The sequence below is a fragment of the Taeniopygia guttata genome, chromosome 28 (assembly GCF_048771995.1).
Source record: "Taeniopygia guttata chromosome 28, bTaeGut7.mat, whole genome shotgun sequence".
Taxonomy (NCBI): domain Eukaryota; kingdom Metazoa; phylum Chordata; class Aves; order Passeriformes; family Estrildidae; genus Taeniopygia; species Taeniopygia guttata.
This window is the reverse complement of record NC_133053.1, coordinates 1,408,215-1,435,085: the sequence shown is the minus strand read 5'-3', so window position 1 is coordinate 1,435,085 and position 26,871 is coordinate 1,408,215. Positions and strand designations below refer to the sequence as shown.

The 26,871-nt window shown below is 54.9% G+C and overlaps 2 protein-coding genes and 1 long non-coding RNA gene across 3 annotated transcripts; all 3 read right to left on the bottom strand.

Moving 5' to 3' along the window:
* Positions 1 to 1,531: 1,531 nt before the first annotated feature.
* Positions 1,532 to 8,888, bottom strand: LOC140680797 (uncharacterized). Its single transcript, XR_012052190.1, has 2 exons — positions 3,946 to 8,888; positions 1,532 to 3,569 (listed from the first exon to the last, which is right to left on the bottom strand). It is a non-coding gene; the product is annotated as an uncharacterized lncRNA (long non-coding RNA).
* An 846-nt stretch (positions 8,889 to 9,734) lies between these two features.
* On the bottom strand, positions 9,735 to 11,376 carry FAM174C (family with sequence similarity 174 member C). Its single transcript, XM_072919491.1, has 2 exons — positions 10,452 to 11,376; positions 9,735 to 9,900 (listed from the first exon to the last, which is right to left on the bottom strand). The coding sequence occupies exons 1-2, from the start codon at positions 10,730 to 10,732 to the stop codon at positions 9,735 to 9,737; spliced, it is 447 nt and encodes a 148-aa protein (XP_072775592.1). The 5' UTR covers positions 10,733 to 11,376.
* Positions 11,377 to 14,020: 2,644 nt separating this feature from the next.
* On the bottom strand, positions 14,021 to 17,099 carry CIRBP (cold inducible RNA binding protein; the record flags this gene model as incomplete). The annotated part of the gene is given in 7 exon segments (NM_001245633.1): positions 14,021 to 14,790; positions 15,156 to 15,220; positions 15,326 to 15,410; positions 15,503 to 15,641; positions 16,081 to 16,187; positions 16,283 to 16,391; positions 17,055 to 17,099. Coding segments are annotated over 6 exon segments (516 nt in total). The 5' UTR covers positions 16,386 to 16,391; positions 17,055 to 17,099.
* Between the last annotated feature and the right edge of the window lie 9,772 nt (positions 17,100 to 26,871).

Sequence of the window (26,871 nt, the reverse complement as noted above, 5' to 3'; positions counted from 1 at the left end):
AGCTCCGCTCCCCTGGAAAGCTCCTTAAACTGCCTCTTTTAAGAGGATGGAAATCCAAGTCCTGGTTATCCCATAAGACCTGGGCAGCCAGGGAGCAGGGAAGGAAAAGGATGGTGGGGCAAGTGCGGACTGAGCTGAGGATTCCACTTCCATCTCTGATCCATCACCACTTCCCCGGGTGCCCTTTGGCAAATCAGCTCTTACTGTGCCTTAATCCTTCCTTCATTTGAAAAAAAAAAAAAAAGCCCATTCCCTACCTGTTATTTTCTATGTGGGAAACACAGGCTTTGGAGGGAAAGGGCTCCCTCCGACTGTGCAGCTCCCAGGAACACCAGGCTGCTCCTGGGATCATCCACCCTGGAAGTGGTGCCAACCAACAGGTTGGATCTGAATCTGATAAAGCCACGGCCCACCTCAGATGGGGGCAGAAGGTGATCTTGGTTGAACTCAGCTGCTTTCCAAACCCACCTGAGCCACGGGGCAACTCCTGGGTGACAGGAGTGGGAACCTCCTGAAGAGCACTCAGCCCTCTCTTCCTCCAATAAATGTGGGAAGCGTTTTCCCTGCGCTCATCCGAGCCACTGGAGAAGCCCAAACCATGACTGTGGTGCAGCTAAAGTTATCACAGGGATAAAACCTCCAGTTCTAAAGGAAAAACGCGCTGGCACAGCCCTTTGCTACCGATCACAAAGGGCACACACCCGATGCCTCTCTGTGTTCTGCGGAAAGAGGAGTTTGATGTGAGAGAAAAGCGGATTAAAATAACACTGGCAAGAAAAAGGATCAAAATACACCAACACACCGCGGCACGAGCGAGTCCGAGCGCCGAGCCCGAGGTCCTGCTGTGCCTCCGGCGCACGCGGAGATGGAAGCGCTGCCACCATCCTGCTGGGCTGCTTTGAGGGTCCCCTCTGTGAGATGAGGCCTCCCAGCCATCCCTCCAGGAGAACATCCCAGCAGGAGCTGCTCCTCCAGGGTGTCCTCAGCAGGCAGAGCCAGCCCTGTGCCGCCAGCCTGGCTTCCAGCAACGGCACGGAACGCTGGAATGGTTTGGGTGGGAAGGGAGCTTAAAAATCACCCAGTTCCACCCTCTGCCATGGCAGGGACACCTTCCGCTATTCCAGCTTGCTCTAAGCCCTGTCCAGCCTGGCCTTGAGGATTTCCAGGGATGGGGCAGCCACAGCTTCTCTGGGAAACCTCTGCCAGAGCCTCTCCACCTCACAGGGAAGAACTTCTTCCTTTTATCCAGTCGAAATCAGCATTTTTGGTTTAAAATCATCACTCCTTGTCCTACTGCAACAGGCCCTGCCATACATCGACTGGAATTGGACTTGATCCTTGGGATGTCCTGGAGAGGCACCTGGGGGCTGCTGGAGCAGCACCATGGCCCCCCCAATCCTCAATCCCCTCAGCTGCTTCTCACAGCATTAATGCCCATCAGTTTTTCCCTGTCAGGAGCAGCTTTTCCAGCAGTTCTGCAGGAGCGGGGGTGGCTGGGCTCAGCTAGGGCTGAACAATGAAATAATTGGGATTATTTTAAGTACATGAGGTTTTATTCTTTAAAAGAGCGAGAGTAATTAACCACCTGAACGTAACAGCAGTGCAGTGGGGCAGAGTGAATGCTCCAGGGAGGGGCTGGAGCCTCTCCAGGGAAACCTTCTGCCTTCGCCTCACATGGAGCAGGACAAACCTCCTGGTACTTCTGCAGGGACTGAGCATAACCCTGGAATGGACTCTTCTGTCTGCAGACCTGAAATCTCAACACCCCCATTTCCAGGCTCTGAATTATGCGGCACATGGAAGCAGTTTGAGGATGTCCAGGTGCTGCCAACAGCAATTCCCAGGGGATTCCAGCGGGGCAGGAGGAATCACACAGGCACTGGGAGATGCTTCCAGTGGGAGAGGGAATGAGGAGGTTGCCCACACACCAGTTCAGAGCAATTTCAGTTCCACTTCCCAGCACTGGATGTGACATCACCAACCTCTTCACACCAGGAACCAGCCTGGTATAGGGTGACCACAAAATCCCAACGTGGTCTGGGTGGGAAGGGAACTCCCAGTCCTTGTTCCACCCCCTGGTGAGCTGCTCTAACCCATCACCCCCATATTCCCCACATGCTGCGTTAATTGGTGGTAATTGTCTACAAACACCTCTCCATGGGCAGGGGCTCTCCAAGCCCCGCTGAAGCAGGATCTATTCACATCCACAGCAATCCCACAACCTGTGGAAGTGCTGCCAGCAAATCAGACCTAAAATCCTCTTTTCCTGGCAATTCCAGCCCATGGAAGTGCCATCCCCCCAACAGGTATCCCTGGACACGAGCTTCGGCTCGTGACTTTGATCCAGCATCATGAGAAGCAAACATGGGATTGTAACATCCAAGACATTGTCTCCAATTTAATTTTTGGGCTCTTCCCCCCCTCCCCCGCACCCCTTCCCACTGCAATTGCACGTTCAGGAGCACAGAGCCCCTTTCATGTTTACTTATCCTTAGATTGCAAAAATTGTCACGTGAATTCCTTCCCCAATTAGCTCTGGTACTCAAAAATAAAATATTGTTCTGTTGCCAGCACAGTTCTGATCATTCATGTCCTTTATACTTTTATTCCCCAGAGACACTTGAAAAGCGCTTGCTCCTTCCTCCTCCCCTGCAAAGCCCCCTTGGAAAATTTGTAAAACAAAAAACAAGCAGCGATTCTAAAGGAAAGGCTTTGGTGGCTGAAGTGCCACTTCCATTCACCTTTCCATGATGGAAGGGAAAAAATAAAGATCAGAAGGAGGATTTAGACAAAAAGCCAACTAAGTAAAGGTAATTTCTGATACAGGAAAATCTGCTTGTTGTGTAGAGGTGCTTTGTTGAGTGGAACAGAAGAGACATCACAGACTCTGCAGCAGGTTTTCAAACATCCCCAGCTTCCTTCCCCATGTGCCACCCGATTCCACACCAACCTAGAGACACATTTTGGAATGCCAATGTCCATGGAATGAAGATGAGGAAGACCACCCAGCCCCTGCCCACAATGAGCCGCAGATGGATGCAGGCACAGGAGAATTGTGAGTGCAGCTGAAAACGTTTATGGGGAAATTCCAAGAGCCATCCAAAGCCACCCTGAAGTACCCAGAGCCACCCAGTGAGTGTATGAGCAATAAATGGGACAAAAACTGTGACATCTTCCTCTGACCATGCTCATCTGCTCACCCATCCAGGGCTTGGCCCCGGTGGGACTGAGAGCCCGGCGTGTCCACGGGGACAATCCGTGACCCAGAGCTGCCCACGGAGATAATACCAGGAGAGTTTTGGTTGGTGGGACCTTAAAGCTCATTCATTTCCACCTTCTGCCATGGCAGGGACGCCTTCCACTAGATCAGGTTGTTCCAAACCCCATCCAACCTGGCCTTGGTTAATGCCACCTAAAAAACTCCAAGGTTCATTTGGTACAGGAGAAATCCAGTAGAAAGAACTCCAAAATCCATGAAGGGAGCATCCTTTACCTAGTCTGTATTTTCATATTTTTCCTTTTTGGGGGGGGCTGAAGGGACTTGGACCATCTCTTCTCCCAGATAGTGACTGGAAAAATCACACAGAGGCTGCTGTCACACACAAAAACAAAAAAAACCCCACAAAACCCAAAAAAACACCAAAAAATAAACCCAAAAATAACAACAACAAAAAAAAACTACACCAAAACCTAAAACCTCCCAACTTTTGCCACAAACCCTCATTAAAACCAGGGGACAGAGAAGAGAGAGAAGAGCTCTGTGCTGGCAGTGCTCCTCCCCGGGCTGTGCCGCAGAGGTGATTTCGCACTCCACGGAGCGCAGTGCGAGGAGCCACAGCAGCAAACAGGCTCTGGAATCAAAAGAGCTCCCTGGCACTCCACCGGCCCCGCAGCTCCCATTCCAGGCAAAGGAAATTTGCATCCAAAGCATCAAGAGCACTTTACCTCGAGTTTAAAATAAATTCCGAGCAGATCCATGCCGCCAGCTTGTGTTTGTGACCGGAATCCCAGCCAGCAGCAGCCCGAGCCTGTCCCCATTGAGAGCTCAAGAAGAGGGGATGGCACAGAGCAGGGAACAGAGAGAGGCGAGCACAGCACAGCTGCAGCTGGTCCAGCACCACGGGCATCAGCAATTAGTGCTAATTGGGGTAACAGCCCCCTGAGCCTGAAAAGGAACGAGCACTTGGTTCACATCCTGTGGCAGCTCCCAGCACCGCACGCAGACAGGGCCTGAAAGTACAAAATCATGGAATTTTTTTAGATGGGAAAAGACCCCCCAAGACCAGGAAGTCTAACTATTCCCCCAGCACTGCCAAGGGCACCATTAAACCCTGTCCCCAGGTGCCACACCCAGGGGCTTTCTGAACGCTTCCAGGGGTGGTGACACCCTGGGCAGCCTGTGCCAGGCTGGGTCCCTTCCTTTTGGGGAAGGAATTTTCCCTCATATCCAATCTAACAGGACAGGGTGATGGTGTCATGCCCATGTTGCTGCTAATGAACGCTTAGTTCATTAGCACTGCAGTTAATTTGGCTCAGGAAAGGCAGGGTGCCCCCGGGGTGCTGCTGTTCGTGTCTGTGCTGGAGCTGGTGGCATCACTCCATCAAACCAGGGCATCCCAAAACCTTGTCAAGCCCAGAATCATAAAAATCTTTCCCAAACAAGTCCTGACAGGGCCAGGTGGAACCTGGTTCAAGTGGAGCCAGGGCAAGACCCTCCCCTGCTCCTGAGAGAGACACCCCAACAGCTCCCCAGAGCCTCCCCAAAACCTGCTGCTCCCTCACCCCAACGCCAAGAGAGACAAAACCCCCAAAAGGCACTTCCAGCTCATCCCAGAGAGCTGCTGGAGGAAGCAGATGTGCCTTTCAAGGCACCAGGATTTATTTGCAGCTTCCCCAGGTGCCGGCAGTGCCCTGGCAGCTCAAGTCTGGTCTGTGAGTGCCACCTACAGGGATCCCCTGTGCCCCAGAACCCCACCAGTAGAGATTAAATCGTGCAGCAAACAAAACCCCCTCTGCTCTTCAGCTGCTCCAGGACACGGGGAAGGTGGCAGAGGAGGACAGGGGGAACGTGGCTTCTGTTTTCTCAGTGCCACTGATCCACACAACAGGATGAGAAGCGGGTGTGAGTCAGGAACGCCCTTGGTTTTGTTCTGGAACTAATTCCTTGCAGGGAGGAGCCGGGACATTCCCATTTCAGCCTGGAGGAGACTCAGGGGACACTCCCGAGGGGCAGCTCCATCTCTGAGCTGAGGGAAGGGCTGGAGCTGTGTCAGGGGAGGTTTAGGGCTGGAGATTGGGAAAAGATTCTTCACTCTGAGGGTCTGGCACTGCCCAGGCTCCCCAGGGAATGGCCCCAGCCCCAAGGCTGCCAGAGCTGCAGGAGCATTTCGACACTGCTCCCAGGGATGCCCAAGGTGGGACTGTTGGGGTGTCTGTGCACCCCATCGGGTTGGACTCCATGATCCCTGTGGGTCCTTTCCAACTCAGGAGATTCCAAGATTCTACAATCCAGGGAACAGCATCTCCTTCCTCACTTCCAAATAAGCAAAATGAAACTTGGTTCTGCTGCTGTTGAGGCCAGAATTGGCCTCACAGGGACCTTATTTGGTCTTCTGTACAACAAAAGGGATTAATGTGAGGACAGGGAGAAAGGAGGAGACTTCAGAAAACTGAAACCCACCCAGAGATGATCAGGGAGTCACACAATGGTTTGAAAGGGACCTTAAAGCTCACCTCATTCCGCCCCCTGCCATGGGCAGGGACACCTTCCACAGACCAGGTTGCTCCACGCTCAATCCAGCCTGGGCTTGGACACTTCCAGACAGGACACAAGGTGAGCAGCAGCCCTGGGAGAAGGAGCAAGGCAGGGGGAAAACCCAAAGCACCCCATAAATCAGTGAGTTCTCCACAGCAGCCTCACCCCAGGGGCTCAGCAGCACACAGGGAGGGGTGGGTGGGCTGGAATGTTTTATTCCAGTGGTACCAGGTACAAGGGAGGGGATGCTGCAATGACAAGAAATGGCTTGATACAGGGCCAGTGGCTGTTTAAAGACAGATCAGCAGTTCCAGGCGGGCAAAACACGAGCTGCTCCTTGGGGAGCTCAGACAACAACGTGCTCAAGTGCTGTTTATTGACTCCCACCACAGGCCCCTCTCCCAGCACTCACAGGGCTGCAGGTCCCATCCCAGGCACAGAACAAAACCACGAGAGCTGATCTCACCCCGCTCCCACGGATCCCACTAACCCTGCAGATGGCCCAGTGGGTTTGGGCAGGCTGGTAGCAGCAGCAGAGCATCCCAGAAAGCCTCCAAGATAACAGAGGGATTATGTAAACTTTGGAAAATTGGCTTTGGATTGATTCAGAGCAGACTGTTGTGTGGTGACTGTTACAGGTCGTGGTCCGTTGGCTCCTTTTGGTGGGATGAGCAGGAATCCTGCAGACCAACAGGCACATGGAACCTCCACCAACACCCTGATTCATTCAGGAGGAAGAAAAGTGCAGCAGTGGCTGGTGAGGCCTCAGCCTGCCCAGGACCAGGCACTGACGGGTCTGTTTGCATTCCTGTGTTTAGCCTGAAAAGCTACAACTGGAAAGCTGCTGGAAGATCCAACTGAGGCAAAGAGACCTAAAACGAGGGTATCAAATACACGTGGAGGAACTGAAAGAGTAATGGAAGGAACACCTGAACTGCTCCTTTGTGGAAATGGCACGTGAGGTGTTCAAAGCTGCTGTTATTTGCAGGAGCCACCCCAAAACCCCCTGGCCTGGCCTGGCACTGCTCACACTGCAGGAAGTGCCACATCCAGCTGATTCTTCCCAGAGAAATGGGATCATGCCGAGCACCCCAAGGAGTCTCAGATCTGTCACTCGGTGCCTCCAAGGACTCAGAGCAGAGCAGGGATGCAAAGGGCAAACCCAGATGCCAACTGCTGTTGAGGGGCAGGATGGAAGTGGAAACAGCTCCAACCTGTCTCCAGCCCAAGACCAGGAACAGTGACAGCCTCACAAGCACCTTTGTACTCTGCACCCTTTAAAGGCGACCAGCAAGACTCTGAAAACATGGAAGTGGTGTAGGAATTCCAGGCTGGCATCTTAATTTCCTTCCCTGGTACCTGCACAGCCCAGCTCAGCCCAGGCACCACATCACCTGCTTCATGCCTTTCCCTGCTCAAACACAAATAGCTGCTCCAGCCACAGTTAATTCCAGCAGAACTCTTTTCAGGGCAAGACCTACTGCTTGAGGTTCCCTCTGATCTGAATAATTTAACATTAAACAGATATTCCACTTCTGTGAGGTGAGGAAACTTGAGAATTGCAAACCCCACCTGCCCAACAAGAGGGGAGCCTAAGGAATGCTCAGGGTCATCACTCCAGGTAAAGGAAGGATGAGGAATGTGTTGGTCAAACACTGAGAATGGCACTGGACTGGGACAGTCAGGCTCTTCTGGTTTCAACAGCACAGGGAACAACTTTCCAGAGGGACTAAAAGAGCCAGGGAATTACCAGCCCGTGCAGCCCTGCGGGATCAGGAAAAATCCCTGCCCATGGATCACAGAGCTCCGATCATCCCCAGGGAAGCTGCAGCCGGGTGGAGCCATCCCAGCGATTCCCACGTGGAACCTCTGCCTGCTCCCATCTGCAGCAGCTACAAGCAGGGAACATCCAAAAATAGCTGTGAAACGATCCAAAGGACAGGAAAACAGGGCACATGCAAGTACTGTGTGCACATGGCAATGTTATTAAAAAAATAGATATATATGTGTATGAATTTTAAAATCCTTTGTGCACATGAGAGACAGAGCTGCCACGGGGCTGGGATTTCTCCAGGAAACCTCACCTGTCCTGAACAGAAAAACGTGGCCACTTGCACAGGATCACAGCACTCCCTCAGCTGCCTCGGGAGAGACTTGCAGCATCTGCCAGCCCCCAGCAGCACATCCCTGTCCCTTCTCCAAGAGTCCTCGGTGCCCCTGATCCACAGGGGATTTGCAAGCCAAAGGAAAGGAGCCAAAGACATTCTAAATATTCAACCTAAAGGTAACTATCCTACTTTTTCACCCTAAAGGTGCCACAGGGATCCTCCCTGCCAGCAGGGCAAATCCCTCGGGTTCTCCAAAGGCACTACCAGCTTGGGGGGAAGTGGGATTTAAGGATGTGCTGCCAGTTTCCAAGGAAAGGCCACAGACAGAAGCACTTGGCGAGCAGTTTTCACTGACTTAGCACCACCCACCTCCTGACACATTCACCTTTGGTCCCACACAATCAGATCCCAAATATCCACGTAACAATGGGCTGCAGGAGAGCTGCCAGCTGAGTACCAGCCAAGGGAATGAAACTCCAGGATTATCCAGGGCTGCCCTGAATCACAGTCAGGAGGGGTTGGGGTCCCCCTTTTCCAGTCATCAACTGCTCCATGACAGTCCCTGGCTGACATCTGGCTCTTCCTCAGGTATCACAAAATCCAGAGCTTGGCAGATGTCACACATGTCCCTGGTGAACTCACAGCTGGGGCTGGGCAGAGTCTAGGCATTCCCAGGCCTTTTGGTAGCTTTTGGAGAAATATTCCTTTGGGTTGTGGCCCCTTTCATTTGTTAACACGTCTGTAAACCCATGAATGACCTGGATTATGCCAGTAATTGCCAATCCTGCAAAATTTAACTCGTTTAACTCGTTCCCAAAGCTGCTCTGTCTGAACTATCACCCTCCCACCCCCTTTTGTGTAACAGAGCTCTCACAGCTCCTCCCAGAAGCTGATTACAGAGACACTTCCCAAAGAAGTAACCTGATATTGCATGAAGAGGATCCGCCTGGAGAAGGAATCTGATGCTTCCAGGGCAAGGAGAAAGGGATATGAGGCACAGGGGCAGCTCGGATCTCAGGTGCTGAAAATCTCCTTTACCTCAGCCCTTCCCCGTGCAGTGAACAGCTCCCATCCTTCCCCAGAAATATCCTCAAGAATGCACGTGAAGAAAACAGGTTTGGTCCCCTCTCCCCTGCCCCAGCTATGGAAGGGCTCAAACTGTTAGTTAAGTCACTGTAAGCAGATAGAAAACTTGAGTGCTGGAGATTCCACTGGGATTGGACCCTCCATCATTCCAGGCAGCCAGTGCCGCTGGTCCCGAGTCATCTGGAAAAAAAGGAGACACCCAAAATCAGGGGGAGCTGAGGTGTGACATTCCTCCTTCAGCTTAAAACAACCTCCCCAGAAATCAAACTTGTAGGATGTGAACACAATCCTGCTGGGAAAGCAGGAATGGATATCCCTGTGAGACGGGGATCTTGAACCGTGATGAGACCTGGAAGCAATTCCCATAATGAAAACAGAAAACCAAAACAAACCAGGAATTTTGCTGGGAAAACAGGGATGCATATCCTGATGGGACTGGGAGTTTGAACTGTGATATGAGTTGGAAGCAATTCCTAAGCTGAAGGGAAAAAATCCAGGAATTTCTGTTTCCCTGTCTAACACAGACTGGGTACAGGGGCTGCCTCTCCCAACAGCTCTGTGACCCCACAGCAGTGTCCAAATAACCCTGTCAGTGAGACTTTCCCGGGCCAGAAAATGAGGAAAAGTGAGATAAATCCGTGTGCCAACACAGAGACCACACACAGGCGTTTTAATTTATGCAGATCTGTTTGTAGGAGCTGTGCCAGAGCTCCCACAGCTTTGGGAAAGGAGCCTCAGCTCCCTGTGAGGAAAAGAGCAACACAAAAATCACACAAAATGTTCCCTCACCGCCTCAGGTTCCGGCTTTCAAACACGGTGTCCTCGTCACTGTCGAGGGAGCCCAGCTCAATGTTCTCATCCTGGCTCGACAGCAGCCCGTACTTCTTCCTCTGGGGCTTCTTCAACCTGAAATGAGTTTTGGGCTTGTTTCTGGGGCCCTCGGACCTGGGGCTGAGGGACAGGGAGAGCACAGTGAGTGAGCCGCTGTCCCCACCCAGCGGGTGGTTTAGCGGAGATAGTTTAGCGCTAATTACCTCGGGTAATTAACAGTGTTAGGGATTTACAGCAACGTTTTGGACTCGCTGCCAAAAAAAATGCGTGGGGAAGCAGAATCCCGGCTGGGAGAGGGAGGGAGGGAGGAAGGGAGGGAGATTCAGGGAAAATGGACACAAACCCAGGGATTAGGAGCAGGATTGGGGCAGGCAAGGGACAGGGGACACTGAACGGCTTTGGGGGGACTCAGAGCAAGACCAGGGCAGGGGCACAGCCATGGGAAACAGGGACAGGGACAAGCAAGGGGGACTGGGTCCAGGACCGGGACAATCGGGGTGACATCCCCGACCAGGGGGAACCACGACTAGCACGGCACATCCCCGGGCCAGATAACCCCGGAACCGGGGCGAACTGGGACACAGCCTGGGACAAGGGGAACAGGAACGAGCAGGGACACAGCCCCGGGTCAGGGGACACCAGGATGGGGACAGGACCAGCAGCACACGGACACAGCCGCGGTCGGGTGCCCGCCTTGCATGAAGTAGAGCGCGGCCAGGGCCGACAGAGCGCTGAGCACATAAACCGCGCGCCTCAGCACCGGCAGCCCCGACCCCACCGACAGCCTCGGCCCGGGCTCGTGCTCCCACACCGACTGCGTCTCGTTCCGTGGGGCCGCCCGCGGCGGCTCCGTGCTGTTCCCCGCGCTGCTCCCCGCGCTGGGGGCCACGGCGCGGCCGAGGTGCGGGGCGAGGAGGAGGAAGAGGATGAGAATGAGGAGGCGGCGCGGCATGGCCGGGCCGGGCCGGGGCAGCGCGGCGGGAGCGGCGGCCGCAGGAAGGCGCCGGGCCGGTGCGCGCGGCGAGGCCCCGCCCGGGCCCCGCGGAACCGCTCGCGGGTTCCGGGGCTGCGCCGTTCCGGGCCGGCCGTGACCCGCTCACGGAGCCGACATTTTGCCCTCAGGGTTGTTGTTGTGCCCTCGCCGGGCTGCGCGCAGCTCGGCGGGGACGCCATTTCTCCCTCACTGCAACACCCCGTCCGTCACAGCCGCCATTTCCCCCTCAGGGTCGTCCTTCCTCTCTCAGGGCTGCCGCTGCCCTTTGAGGACTCTCATCCCTCCCTCACAGCCGCCATTTCCCCCTCAGGGTCGTCCTTCCTCTCTCAGGGCTGCCGCTGCCCTTTGAGGACTCTCATTCCTCCCTCACAGCCGCCATTTCCCCTCAGGGTTGTCCTTCCTCCCTCAAGGCCACCATTTCCCCGAGGGTCATCATTTCTCCTTCAGAGTCGCCACTTCCCCCTCATAGCAAGACCTTCTCCCCCAGAGCCGCCATTTCCCCCTCAGGGTTCTCCTTCTCCCTTCAGGGCGGCCCATGGTGAACACAGCTGGAAACAGGAGCATTTTGAGCATTTCAGTGATTTCTATCCCCCACCTTTTCCCTCTGCAGACATTTCCGGCTGAGCAGGGCTCAGTCACCGCCCTTCAGCCCTGCTCCACTTCCCCATTTTTTCCTCAGGGATGGCTGGAGCTGCCTGGACACACAGGGCTTACTTTTAAAAAAAGGGCATTTTGGCTAAAACTGGGTCACCGAGCTCACGTCAGACCCACAGCACCCAAACACCCTCCCGATGACGCCACTGGGTTCCACATCCAGCCCCTTGCTCCAGCAAGACATCATTAACGCAATGCCATAATTAGCAATGCCAATAACAGCACCTTCAACCAGGCTATTTTTGCACCTCTTCATTATTTCTGCCTGCATCGAAGCATCCTATTTAGGAAGGTCTTACAAAGCATTATTTGTAAGTATTTTCAGCCTGAATTAATTTAAGCCTCACCTGACTGCATTTTTATCAGCAAAGACTTCACACACTCCTCACACTTCATTGTATTTCATATCCTCCTGCATTAACATGCAAAAATGCTCACTGGTGAATTGCTCAATACAATCCCCAGAAGTGTGTCATGGCTGATTGCTTTTTTTAAATGCTGCTCTCTTAGATAATTTGAAAAAGGTTAAAGGAGGAAAAGTAGGTTTTGTGAAGTGAGCTCAATAATCCCCTCCTGCAGGCAGGAATGTCTGGAGACTCCCATCAGTGGAATTGGGCAGCAAGTCCTCAGGGCTTCTGAATGAGCCCATCACCAAATTCTGAGTTCATCGGTTTAAAAAAATGGAGAGAAAAGGGCAGGATGAAGCAATCAGCTCTTCTCTAACACCAAACAAAAGGGCAGGAGCAGCTGAGATCATCAAAAAATCTCACTGCTCTCACCCTGCAATCTCCTGCCAGAAACACATTCAGCGTGTCAGCCTCTCCCAACATTTTATTAATCCTCCTCATTACCGAGCTGCCACATTTTTGGGATTTTACTTGCAACAAGACCTCATTTTCCACGAGCATCACACATCAATCTGCTTGGAGCAGAGCGTGTCCACCTCCGAGCACCAGAGCGATGGTTTTTGCTCTGTGCTCTGAACTGGGCTGTGCACTAGATACTTTTGCCAAAAACATTCTGTTTCCCACAAAAAGTACCACAGAGATTTGGTTTTTTCCCCACATTTCAGTGTTTTATTCTGTCTTGATTGATTTGGTTCATGTAAAAATGAGCAACACCACTGCTCTGTGCTCTTCATCTCTCCACTCCAGTGTCTGTCCTTCTGTCTTCTCTGAAGTGTCTCAGTGCTGAAACAAAATGGAGACAAGAGAATTGGAAGGTGGATAAAGATACAGGAAAGGAATGGGGTTACTGCACCACTTAAGAGCTCAGGGCTACAGAACAGGGATACAGCCAAAGGGAAAAAAAAAAAAAGAAAAACAACAAAAAAAATATGAAAGGGACATTACCTGGTTGGCAAACTTGCTGCAGCATCCCTGGAACGCAGCTCTGGTCGCTCAGGATCCGCTGGGCCTCCGAGGCGTGTGCCGGGTCCCTTCAGCCTGCTAAAGCAGAGAGGCATTAACAAAGGCCCAGGGCAGAGGCTGCTCTCGCCCCCAACCTCCCCACACAGCTCACAGCGCACGAGGGTCTCACAAGCCATCGCTGAACCCATCACACCACAAAGCACAGTCTGGGAAAACTGTTCCGGGCCGGCTGCTGCCCGTGCTCAGCCAGCCCATGGATTGGATCCCCTAAGCAGAGAGTTAACACTTGGACATGGCTGCTTAGGAAGTGTGGGCCATGGGAAAAAGTTAATGGCAACAAGTAGGATGGCAAAGAAAGCTACAATTAAAGTGAGCAACTTAATGAAGTCTAGAAGAGTCTCAATAGATGAACACATATCGAGTCAGGGAGTTCGTTCCAATCTTGCTTCTGTACCTACAGCAAGACACGGCTGCATGCCCAACTCTGATCTGTGGAACTCAAGGTGTGCCACAAGCCAAAGGTTGCATACGGCATGGGTTAACGTTTTTCCAGTAGCTGACCAAAATTGTCAAAAGGAATATTTCACAGGTACATTAGACTTTCAAATGAGCTCTCAACAAGAGGAAGGATGCGGACATGAGCAAAAGGAGTTACCTCGAATTACAGGACTATTTCCACATATGAACTAGCCAAGAGAGCAGCTCTCGTCTCAGAGGTTTCTGTTGGAGGCACAACACTTCTTTTCTCCAAGGACACTGCAGTTTCCATTTGCTAGCAAAGAATTCTTAGAACTTGTAAGCAATGACACAGCTAAGCTAAGCCCGGCATTCCCCTACATCAAACACGCGCTCGGCACGCAGGGAACAGCCCAGGGACTACAGCACTTGGCTCTTCTCTACAGCTTCCCAGTGTAGGCTACAGCAGCTTTGGAGGAAACATCCATTAGCCTTCCTAACACTCCAACTTCACTTCGCTCCTAGCATACCCTCAGGTTTGTACTTCCAGCCTCTACAGACAAGTTTTGACTACTTTATGTGAAATTTCTTGGCCAATTCAGATGTCAAGACCGATTTTAGGATTTAAAATTCCAGGATTTAAATTGCCCGGGCAATCGTCTGGCCAGCTCTGCCACTGTCCCTAATCTCCTCCTCTCGCTCCCATGACTGTTCTTCATCTCCAAGGGTTGTGTTGTGCAATGAAATGTAAATGTCAGGAGCAGAGTTCATTTCAGACGGTCCTTTAATAGGCTTCGTAAAGCCAAAGAAAACTGTATACAGGAATCCTTTACCACTTCAAATACAACAGCAATGGAATATGCATATTTCTTCCAGTAAAAAAGGACAATATAAATAAACATTTTCAAGAACCTCTTTATGGTAAGTTTGCAAGTCTAGTTCTGGGTCATTTACATCATTACAACAGTAAAAATACCGTTATGCGAGTGGAACATACAAGCACGTTTCTCTTTAGATATATCAAGGTGGTTTGCCTTCCAACGGAACCCAAGCTGCATTCCTACCTTGCTACACTAAAGGAATGTTACAAAAGACAAGGGTAATGCACTTGAAAAAAAAAAAAAAAATAGAAGAATTAAAAGTCCACAGCTTGTTCAGCTTCCAGTGAACATTGGTACAAGGTCCTTGCTAGCTCAAAAGAAACTGAATTGGGGCCCCAACTTAGGAAAAAAAACCAACCAAAAACGAACACCTTGGCTCATTCATGGAGAGTAAAATAAAATCTGAAGTGCTTTCAAAAAAGATTAAAACCACTTGAAAGCAGAGCTTTCTCTGAGACAGTCTAATCAGACAGTCTCGTTTCAGAAGCTGCCAGGCTGTGTATGACAAGATCAGAACTGATAATACTACAAAAGTGAAAATACAAGTAGATGTACTACACAATAACCATTTCAGCGAAGCTCCAAAAATCTTTATAAATACAGCCATTGGAAGGACGATCTTGAGTCAGGAAGGATTTTTACTCGTTGTGTGTAGCTGAGGACAAGAAGCAGGCACAATTGTAAAGGCACTGAAGCAAAGACAAGTTCCAGCATTTTACTCCCTTTGCAATATTCCGAGGCTACGGCTACTTGGCTACTGAGATCCCCCACCCGCGGGTCAGTGCGTTAGGGCAGCCGAGTTTGGGCTCCAGGAACACCTTTTTTTTTTTTTTTTTTCTTTTTTTTTAAAACACTTGCTTTGCCTTAGATCCGAGCAACTCCTGCACATGCATTAACTTAGAATCTCCCGGCACCACCACGTCCACAGCCTGAGCCTGCCCCAGCTCCAGGCTCAGGCTCAGCAGGTTCAGAGCTCCTACAGCACACGGACTCAGCGCTCCCGCTCGAAGCAGGACTTACCGTAACTGTCGTAGCTGTCTCTGTAGGAGCCTCCTGAGTTCCTGTCTCCATAGCCACCTTGACTCCTGCGGGACAAACAGCACCCGATTTACAGCTGCTCAACTCCTGCTCTGCTGGGCTGAACTCCACCACAGCTTGCCCACGAGCCCTGGTGCTGGCAGAGCCCTTACCTGCTATTATAGTAGTCTCTGGAGCCGTTATAGCCTCCGCTTCTGGAGTCGAATCTGCTGCCACCATAGCCTCTGTCTCCACCTCCTTGGAAATACATGGAAACGAGGTTTTTTTTAACCATTCTGACAAGAGACATCCCCCCATCCACACATTATGACTGATCCCCACGCACTCACCTCTGGAGAAGCCACGGCCCCGGCCTCGGCCCCCGCGGAAGAAGCCCCGGCCCCCCGAGGACCCCCCTCTGTAGCCACGGGATCTGTTCTCAGATGATTTCCCAGCCTGGTCGACTCGGATCTGACGCCCATCTACAGACTAAAACACAACCACAGTTAGCCAAACTGAAACATTTAAATAGCACACACATGTAGAAGGAGTTGCACGCCTTCACAGTTGGCTGAGCAGTGCCAGGACTCACCGCTCAAGAAATAACCATCTATTTCATGCCACAATTAAACCAAGTAGGCAAAAAACTTGATATATTGATTTCATTTACAGGAATACCTATAAAGTCGTATCTCAGTCATCCAGGTCCCATAATGGAACTTTATCAATTTGTATTCCTAGTACGTATATATATATACATATATGTTCTTCTATATATTAATCCATATAGCCAGATTTTTTACATCCATATCAGCTAATTTAAGACACTGGCATTTATCTGGTTTTCCACACAGCCTGGACAGCAGCACACCTCTGATTCTCCTCCTCCATTATGGGAAATAAAAAATCAACTCTGAAACCTCCTCACCTTTCCATTCATGGCCATCATTGCATCTTTCGCATCATCGATATTTTCAAAAGTAACAAAGCCAAAACCTCTGGATCTCTGAGTCTCTCTGTCTTTCACCACCACGACTATGAAAAGGAGATACAGGAAATAAAAACCCATCAGCACCAAGGAAATTAAACAGACTAAAGGAAACTCTCCCATCGTGGCTCTGCAGTCTCACCTTCAGAAATCTGTCCGTATTTAGAGAAGACTTGCTCCAATGACTGCTCATTGGTGTCGAAACTGAGCCCGCCGACAAAGAGCTTTCCCTCATCTGATGCCATTCTGACCTGCCAAACCAACACAACCGAGTCAGCCACTCAAAAAAAAATCCACATAATCCCCGCCAGGTCTCAAACATTAAATCCTTCTAACACTACCTATAACACCACCGATGTGACCTTAAACTCCCGGACCACTTATGCGCCTGATGTGGTCTCCCAGCCTCACAACGGGTGTCCCTCAGGGCGGGCGGGAGCGAGGGCCCAGCCAGGGCTCCGGGAGGCTGATGCCAGCGGCAGGGAGCAGCACCGGGGCCGGGCCCCGGCGGAACCGGCGGCCGGGCCGGGTCCCGCCGAGCCCCGGTGGGACCCCCGCTCCCAGCCCCTCCGTGCCCAGCGCGCATGCGCGCCCCGCCGCGCCCCCTACCGGCCTTCCCGGTGCAGCGGCGCCCGCCGCCCCCTCCCTCCCGCCCGCCATTTTGCACGGCCGAGGCCCGTCGCCATTTTGTTTCCGCGCACGCCTTTCCCCCCGCCGCGGCCCCTTCCCCCACGCGGCCCACACCGGCCCGCTCCGCCGCGCCCCCCGTGCCTGCACAGGGCACCGATCGGCGGGCCGGGAGCCGCCGCCCAGCCTCCCGCGGGACCCCGAGCTCTGCCGCTAGGACACGGCTCCGCTCACCGCGGACCACCCCGCCCGGTGCGGTCGCGGAGGCCCCGCGCGACTGCGCTCACCGATACCCGGGCGGCGCGAGGTCCCCACAACACTTCAAAGCTTCAGCGAAATGTACGGCGAGCCTGGCGGGGCGGCGCCTTATAAACGCCCGCGCCTCATCCCGCCTATCTTATGAATATGCAGATGAACCCCGCTGCAAGGAGGGGCGACGCGTCACCAAAGCGCCGCCGCCGCTTCACCACCTGATTGGGCGGGATTCATTAATATTAATGAACCGCGGCGGGGGCGAAACTAGGGGCGCGCAAACAAAACCACGCCGTGGCCCCGCCCCCTCCACCCAGCCGGGGGGGCGGGGCCGCGGCAGACGGCGCCCATTGGCTGCGCGCGCGGAGGCGGGCGGGAGCGCCCCTGTGAGAGGGAAGGAAGTGGAGGGCGCTGATTGGCCGGGGGGCGCGCGGCCGCCCCGCCCCCCTGGCGGAGGGGGCGTGGCCAGGCTGGCCCAGTTTCGCGCCCTCTCGCACTGCGGCGGCGGCCGCAGACAAAGGGGCCGCCTCAGGGGCCGCCGCCATCTTGGGCGCCGAGCGCTGCCCGCGGCCGGGCCCCGGCGGCTCCTCCCGCCGCCGCCACAGCGGTCACCGCCCCGCTGAGGGAGCCCGTTCCGTGCCCCCGAACCGTCCGCTTTCCTCTGTGTCCCGTGGGGGGATGATTCCCTTCACCTCCCTCTTTGCAGTGCTGCCCTTGATGGTCGAAGTAGTCAAAGCAGCAAAGTTTTCTTCAAAAAAAACCCAAAAACTTTGCTCAACCTGTTTCCCCAAAGATCGAAAACTTTAAAAGCCCATCCTGAGGTTTGAGAAAAGTGGGAATGCCTTCAGCAGGAAAAACTTGGTATTGAAAGAGAAAACTGGGAAAGCCAAAGACATGTCTCATCGAGAGGCTACACAGCTTTGAAAGCCCTCAGAATAAAAATGTTCCGTGTGCCGTACATTACAATCTCACCTAGAAAAGTGTTTGGAAACATTGGCCTTCCCTTCCCTTCCCTTCCCTTCCCTTCCCTTCCCTTCCCTTCCCTTCCCTTCCCTTCCCTTCCCTTCCCTTCCCTTCCCTTCCCTTCCCTTCCCTCCGCTTCCCTTCCCTCTCCTCCTTCCCCCCTCCCTCCCTCCCAGTATTTCCAGTCCGCACAGAAGAAAATCACTGCAGTACAAAAATCACGACTACTTGGTGACCGATTTCCAAACCACAGGGAAATGCAAAGAAACCTGCCTGTGATTGCTCTGTGGAGCACTGATCACCCATTCCCTGCGTCCCAGAACATGGAAATTAGGTTTTTCCTCTCTGATTTGTCCTGATCCCTTTGGGATCTGCAGGGAAAGGGCAGTTTGCACATAGGTAATACAGTAATTACGAAATCCAGGGACACCACAGCTGTGGATTTCTGAGCTCACAGGGCCACAAGGACAGAATGCTGCCACCAAAGTGTTCAAAAGCACATAAAAGACCCCAATATTGATGACACACCAGGCCAATATTATTATTTTCATACTATGAAAAAATTTACTCACTTTCCTAGGCCTGGAGAAGGGAGCAGACGCATCTGCTGTTAGTGCAAATTGATTTTTGCCCTTCAAGAGAGGAAAAGATCCCAGCCCTGCAATCACAGGCACAGCATTTTGATTAAATTAGAGACCCATTAATGTGAGCATTTCTGGTCTGTGATGAGGGCGGATAAAGTGACCTTGATGCAGAGAGCCATTTTCCAGCCTGAGATGCTGGACAGCCACCACCAACCCCGCTGCAAACCTTGAGGGACAAACACCCACCGGGATTCACTGGGATTTGACTCCACACAAAACCAGGCAGGTCGGGTGTTGTGAAAATAGCACCGAGAGCCTTTGCTGCTTTGGGGGAATTTGAGTCCCAGCAGGATCAAAGGCTGCTGGCAGCAGAGGAGCTCCTGTGACAGGGAATGGCGAGCACAGCCCTGCTTGGTTGTGTCCTAAAAGTTTGATTTCTGTCTCCCTGGGGCGTGTTGATGCCTTTGCTTGGCAGTGAGAGTCACCAGTGACACAAGGAGAGAGCTGGGCCAAATGGACACTGTGCTCCGACCCCAGTGCTGCTGCTGCAGGGAGGGTTCAGTGCTCCAGTGCCCTGACTCAGGGCATCAGACGTGGCATCAGCTGTGGATTTGACAATCCTCCTGGATATTCCATCATCAGGCTGCACACAGGGGCCACAGCTGCCCTGTGTCACCAGCCCAAGGGGCTCAGGGACATCGCTGCACGTCCCACGGGCTGGGAGCAGTGCTGGGAGCAGCCAGGCAGGCAGCTCACCTGGCAGATTGCATTAGGGCAGTTAATTAAGCACTGCAACAGCCCAGGATTTACATCCTTAGAGCAAACCTCCTGCAGCAGAAGGGCTCTGCCCAGGGGCCCCAAACAGGCAACACCACGTAGGAGACGCAGAGCTCACTCCTGTGTGAGTTCCAGCACCCATGGCTGTTTTCTCTGGCTGAGCCCTAATTTTGGTCACCTGGATCTGGCTGTGAGAAGGGCTGTGGCCATAGTGACCCAATTTGGCAAAAGTGCCAGCACTTCCATAGGAAGTGCAAATATCCGCTCTAAAACGGAGCTGTTTGTGTGCACAGGTGCAGCCACGGGAAATTGTGAATCACCAGAGGCTGGAGGGACCTCAGGGATCACCTGGAGCTGATTCAAGCAATCCCCCCACACCTGACTGATGTTTTTATCGCCTATTTTTTAAAGCTTCCAAGGGCAGAGGTTGTAGGACCGAACATCCTGTTAATGCAAATCTGATTTCCCAGAAGTTCTGCCTGTCCAGCAGCACAGCAGGGATAGCGCCACATGGAAATGCCATGGAAAAGCCATGGAAAAGCCACGGACAGCCATGACAGGAGGAGCTGTGCTGCCCTCCTGCCTTCACCCACATCAGCATGAGCCTCCCTCCTGCCTCCTGCACATCCCACACTCCTCCCACAGCACCTCGGGCTTTCTCTGGGGGTCCCCACCTTGCTGTGCTGTTTTTTGGGATCTTTCCCAGTCCCTGCAATTGCCCAGAGCCGTGCAGCAGCTGAGCCCAAACCTGCTTGGCAGCCCTGGCACCTTCTGGGGAGCCAAGGGCAGCCCCCGCCCCGGGCTCTGCTCTGATGAGGTTCCCAAATCCCCGAGCAGCTCCTCCGGTGCTGCAGGCCAGGGCTGGGGACAGGAGTGGTCGAGGAGGGGAGGACACGGGGCAGTGGTGCCACATCTCTTCCTCTGGTGCTGCTGTGCCTTAGCCAGGGCTGGGAGGGAACAAAACCCTCCAGGCAGCCCCTTCCCCCGCCTGCTCCGGGTTCTGGCACTGCGTTCTGCCCCTGGGAGCATCCTCCCTGCTCCAGGCACATCCTGCAGGGCGCAGGAGCTGCCTCCTCTGCCTTTGTTTCTGCTGGGATTGCAGGAAAGGAGGGAATTGAGGCCGGAATGAGGCAGATCTCATCCCTGCGCCCATCCAACACCAAGCCTCTGGCTCCTTCCTGGTTTTCCTTGCAAAATCGTCTTATACCAGGAGCAGGGAGGTGCCACAGGGGAAGCACATTGAGTTTTCCCAGCACCGAGGCCTCAGTGTCCCCAGCATAGGATCCCTCGGTGTCCCCAGCACAGACCCATGGGTGTCCCAGCACAGCACCCATGGGTGTCCCAGCACTGGAAATGAGCTGAGGTCCAGGGGGGATTGGGAATTGGAGATACTGCTGCACCCAGCTGGAACCCAGGGGAATTGGAGCTGGGAATGCCAGTGCACCCCGATTGAGGTCAGGGGGGATTTGGGGTTGGGAATGCCGGTGCACCCCGGCTGAGGTGAGGAAAATGGTGAAAAGAATCATGTGGTAACCATGGCAACCATGGAACTGCCTTGGCACTGAGCAGCAGCTTCATCAGGGCTGGTGCTTCCCAGCTAGATGATGGAAAACCAAATCTTCTGTGTCAGACCGTCCCTACCTGCCCAAACACAGCCAAATTTAGAAAGAACTGCACCCAGCATCTCCAGCAGCAGCCTCATCACCCCTCCCAGGTCATGCTAAGGTGTTACTGTGGGATTTTTGCCCTTTTCCTCCAGCACTCCCAGCTCACCAGCACAACATTCCAGCCACTGTCACACACGAATGCTTTTCCAGCATCAACCCTTCACCTCCCAGCGCTGCCACGCCAGAGAGCCCGACCCTGCCAAGGGCAACGTGGTTCAGGGCAGCACCACCAGCCACTCACTCCCACAGGACACAGAACTGCCTGGAAAACCCAGATGGGGCTGCCCGAGCTGCTTCCCCGTGGGTGGCCTCTCCCCCACATCTGCCAGGGTCCCCCTGCACAGAACGCAGCTTCTCTGGAGTGGGAAAAGCAGCAATGTGTGGTTTATTGCTCCCACCTTCCCTCCTGTCGCCCTCCTGTCTGCATTAAGGACTCAGTTCAGTTATATAAGCGCTCATTAATCATCACCTAAGAGCATTTGCAGGGTTGAGTTCTTAAGGGCAGGAGATGCTGCCCAAGGACAGGACAAACAGCCTCTGACCGCCTGACCCAGGCGACCTTGCAGGACAGAGGGCTGGGAAGGGTTTATCACAGTCTGCAGGGGAAAAGCTGCCAAGAATTCGGGACATCCTATCCCTGCCCAGCAAGAGGTAAAGTACACGCCGAGGGGGCCAGCTCAGGTGTTGAGGGAAACTGGAGCTTTTCCAGACCCCTTGGGTTCTCCACGCACTCCCTCAGGCATGTCCCACACCGCACTTTGCTGCCGTGATCTGCGGTAGGTCCGGGGGTGTCACAGCCCCTACAATCCCAGGCAGGGTGGCACAAGGGTCTCAGGGTGTTACAGGGAGCTCATGGGCACCCTGTGCCCTTCCCCAGGACCTTGTAACTCTGATCAGGATAACCCTGGACCCTCCTTTTTACCCCAACGGGGTTGGTGGAGAGCCAGGGAAGCCCACCCTGTCCAAACCCTATACAGACCCTTGACATTTCCTGTTCTCTCTTTTGCCCCACTCTCCCATGGACATCACAGAATAAAGAGAGCTGAACCAATTTATATTAGGGTAAGAGCCTCTTTTGGTAATCTTTGCCATCTCCTGATATTCCTCCCCTCACAGCCCCTTATCTCTGAGCTAGCCTGATTATTCGGGGGGCTGCATGAGGGGGGGAACCTCATCAGGGCTCCCCAGGACCACGATGTCCCCCCAAGACCCCAGTGTGCCCCCTCTGCTCTTCAGCGGCTGCTGTTTCCCTGCAAGGGCAGTGAATCCCCGGCTCATTTTTTTGAGTCATTTTATTGCCCATCGGCACGAGGGGTGGCCCGGCGGTATCTGCGGGAACAGCCGCGACTGCAGAAATCCCTGAACTGCAGCATCAACATTTTTTTTCCCTGCCCAGAAGGTTCCCGCGGCCTCGCATGAGCTCATCCTGCACCGTCCCCTTTCCGCGCCTCCCGTAACCCAAAACCCAACCTCTGCCGGCCCCGCAGAGCCGCAAGGAGACGCGGCAGCCGAGCAGATTCTTGGCTCCTGGGTCGCTCTCCCTGCGCTGCCTTTTGGGAAGCTCCAAGTCATGCGACTCCTTCTCTTTTTTTTTTTTTCTTTTTTTTTTTTCCTTTTTTTTTTCCTTTTTTTTTTTTTTCCTTTTTTTTTCCCTTTTTTTTTTCTTTTTTTTTTCTTTTTTTTTTCCCTTTTTTTTCTTTTTTTTTTCCTTTTTTTTCCTTTTTTTTTTTTCCCCTCAACGTGGGGAAACGAGTCGGGAAAGTTCCCCCGCTCTCCCCCTTCGCGCTGATCCCAAGGGAGGCAGGTAGAGGCAGCGTCTGTGCCTCCAGCAGCACCACACCTGCCCTGGGAGCCGGGCGTTCCGCAGGGCAAAGCCGGATCCTGGCACTGCACGGGCTGGTGCCACCCAGCACAGCTGCCCTGAGACAGGGCAGTGACTCCTGGAGATTTTTGGGGGAGTTTGGCAACGCTCCTGCCACAGCAGCAAAGACCCCCTGTGCCCCAGCACCCATCGGGATGAGCTGGAGGGGAGCGGGGGCTGAGCTCCCCAGTGCCACATTCCCGGCGTGGCAGTGCCACGTAGACCCGCACCGCTTGAAATCCTCCTCCAACAATCCCCAAAAGTGCTGAAAGTGGCTCCCGGAGCTGCCCCGGGAAGCTGAGCCCCCCCCGGCATCGCTGCTGGACCTGAGCTGCTTCCCAAGGCAGCGGGATGGAGGATGGGAGGGAGCTGCAAGATCCACCAAAAACTGACACCGGGCTGAGCCCCTTCCCCATGGAAGCCCAGAAAAAGCTTAATTCCACCAAAAACTGACACCAGGCTGAGCCCCTTCCCCATGGAAGCCCAGAAAAAGCTTCATTCCACCAAAAACTGACACCAGGCTGAGCCCCTTCCCCATGGAAGCCCAGAAAAAGCTTCATTCCACCAAAAACTGACACCAGGCTGAGCCCCTTCCCCATGGAAGCCCAGAAAAAGCTTCATTCCACCAAAAACTGACACCAGGCTGAGCCCCTTCCCCATGGAAGCCCAAAAAAAGCTTCATTCCACCAAAAACTGACACCAGGCTGAGCCCCTTCCCCATGGAAGCCCAAAAAAAGCTTCATTCCCTCCCGGCTGCTGCGTGACCCCATCCCAGCTGGGGTGGGGGGCACAGGGTGGAGTGGGATTTCAGCTTTAACAGCATCTCAGAGCATCTCATGCCCTGGCCGTGCCTCGCCCCACCCGGCGGGCTCTGGCGTGGGCTGGGGGCTGGCAGAGCGAGCTGCCATTGTTCAGCACCCTGGGGTTCCCTGCGCGTCCCACGGGTGCCGAGCGCTGCCGTGGCCGTGGCAGCAGAGGGCAGCCACGCTGCACGCACCGATCCTGCCCCCGCGGCACCGCGCAGCCCACGCGTGTGCCACGGCCACGCTGCGCTTACCCCGTGTCACCACCCGGTGCCCTGGGGTCCTGCCCGTGTCCCCCTCCCCAGCTCCTGGCTGCAAATGGGGCTGATCGTGGCGCCCAGCACCCCACAGACCCACTGCAGAGCCCCACTCGTGGGTGACACCCCACACTGGTGCTGGCCAGACCCGGCACTGTGCGGGAAGGGTCAGAGGTGGTGGCATTGTGGGGTCCCCCTGTCCCAAGTGACAGTCAGTGACAGGGTGATTCCCACACTGCCAGTGCCTCAGTTTCCCTCCCCACACCGCTGCAGGAAGAACCAAACGCTGCCAAGGGCCCCATCTGCCAGTGCTGCCCCAGAGGGGGGTCCCCGAGCCCCCACAACCCCACACACGCACCGCACACATCAGCACACACGTGTGCACACCCACACACGTGCATCCACGCACCCGGGCAGTCACATGTGTGCGATCTGACACGCGAGCATCCAACCGACCCTCCTCGCCCCCACCGTGGGCCTGGGCCCCTCGCAGCCATGCAGCGCTGCGCCCCATTGCAGTGTTGCTGTGGCAACGCTGCGGATTTCTCAATGGAGACGCTGCGGAAGCGCTCGGGGGGAGTGGGAGGGAGGGAGGGGAGCTCTGGGGGAGCTGGCGGGGGACACAGACGGACAGACGGACGGCTGGGGGGGCTGGCGTGCAGCACAGGCTGTCACTCACACTTGCAGAGCGATGCACATGCTGTGTGGGGTGTGCTGTGCACACACGTGTGTAAGGGGAGCTGCAGATGAGGGTGGCTGAGTATTTTGGCTCTTCCCTACACGCCTTCCCCAAGGTTTTCCCAGCCCCTGGCAAAGCCCTGGGGGCTGGTGGGGAGCTCTGTGCCCCCCGTCTGAGGTGAGGCAGTCATTCCCTGCCTGATCCTCCTGTCCTTGTGGCTGCTGAGGGACAGAACCAGCAGCTCCCAGCTCCAAAGGAGGCTCGGGTCGATCAGGGGGGGAGAACCCTGATCCCAGGGAAGCGGCCAACACGCACCAGGGTTGTCAGGGTTATGGGGTTCCCCCTTGCCGGGGAAGTGCTGCTGGTCTCACACATGGGTGACTCAGGCACCCGACTCTATTCCTGCTCTGTCCTTGACTCAGCGTGTGGCTCCAGGCAGGACACGCTCTGCCAGCCCCACACACCCGCCACGGGGAAGAGGAAGCAGCTCAGGGACTCCCAGAACAATGTTCCCAGACAGTGTGGGGTCCTCACCCTGTCCCCCCAGCGAGGCAGGAGCACCCAGGGACCCTTCAGCCTCACGGGCTCTCCCTCCCGTACGAGACACCCAGGTACCGTGGGGATGGGCACAGCTGCCCACACCGTACACCCAGCAGGGACCTTCCCTGCAGCTCTTGCAGGAAGGGCTGGAGAGGAGGAGATGGCGATGGGATGGCAGGTTCACACCAGCTCAGCACTTTCACAGCCCCGTCACACCCGGCTCATCCATCACATGCCTGCTCACACCCACCCCCTGCGCCTGCCCCGGGCACCTGGCCAAACCCACAGCACAAAGGGTGGAAAAAAATCCAGTAAGCCACTGACCCTTTTGCAGCCTCAACACAAAACGTTCCTGACGTTCTGAGTGCGTGTATGCACAAGGTCCCGGATCACCAGGACCAGCACCACCAAGAATTTGGGACAGGATGGACACTGTGCTGGGGCACAGATCGCTCACAGCCACACGCTGGCTCTGCCCTGGCTGCAGCAGGGCCTGGGGGAAGCACTTTTCATCTGAGAACAGACAGAACTGGCTCAGTGATGGCACCTCCAGGTCAGGGCTGCAGGATCAGGACAAGCCAGAGCTGGGCAGTCAGCTGCCACTCCAGAGCTCGCTCTCTGCCCAGTGGGCACGTGGCCGAGCTGCGGGATGCCCGGGCAGGTTGGCCATGCCATGAGCTGGGCAGTTGCCTGCGGTTGGGTTTTACACCTGCCGGCCCAGCCCAGGTGAGCTTGGACCTTGGAAATCCCCGGGTGCCTGCCTCACCCTGGCCACTGCAGCTCTTGCAGCGAGGGCAAAAGGCAGGTGTGTGGAGATCCCCGGAGTCAGCAGCGTCCATCAGCCCCTGCCCTGCTTTTGGGACCCTCGGGTGTGTCCTGCTGGCTGTCCTGTGCCCCCGTGTGTGTGACACAGCTCCGTGCCTGTTCCCGATGCCGTGACCGCTGTGGAGATCAGTGCCCGGGGTGCACCAGCAGCTCCCTGGTGCAGGGCACGGAGGAAGCTGCCAGCAGAGCTTCACAGGGACTCCTGTTTGTTTGTTTAACACATGAGTCATTCCCCGATCACGGTGTCCCCAATCAAGGCGTCCCCATCCCCAGTCCCCGTGCACACCTGCCTGTGCTGACTCACTGCCGTGACCCCCTCACTGTCACCCACCAGCCCCACCCAGGGGGCTGCAGCCCCTCAGGAGCACACGGGGTTCGCTCAGGAAGGCAGAGCTCAGCACCGTGCCGGGTCACAGGTGGTGACGTGGGGGCAGAAGGCCAGAGGTAGCGTGGGCAGAGTGGGTCACGGCGAGCTCGGGGTGGCTGCAGCAGTCATTGCAAAAGTGAATCTGGTAAGCAGGGCCTGGGAACGGGCAAGGGGGGAGCTGCTGCACCTTGTTCTGACTCACTGAGGCTGCCCGTGCCACGGCACTGAGCCTTGGGCACCACCAGCACAGCACCCTGGGCACTGCACAGTGCCACTGACCCCCAGGGCACTGCCTGAGGTACTGCTGGCTCCCAGCACAGCACCCTGGGCATCACATGGCACCACTGATCATCTCCCTCTGCAGCCACCGCTCCCTGCTCAGGTCCACAGTCCTGCCTGGGTGACACTGTGGCACCCCAGACCCTTGCCCAGCACCGGGCTGACAGGCGGAGCTGCAGCCACAGCCCAGATCCACGGCAAGCCCAGGGCAGGTGGAGCAGCCCGAGCTCCCCCCGGGCAGGAGCCTGGC

What these genes read in the sequence shown, in the direction of transcription:
- FAM174C (XM_072919491.1), bottom strand. Translation starts at nt 10,732, where the DNA reads ATGCCGCGCCGCCTCCTCATTCTCATCCTCTTCCTCCTCCTCGCCCCG. An exon ending in GGGCACCCGACCGCGGCTGT is followed by an intron (nt 9,901 to 10,451) that starts GTCCGTGTGCTG and finishes CCTGTCCCTCAG; the next exon opens with CCCCAGGTCCGAGGGCCCCA.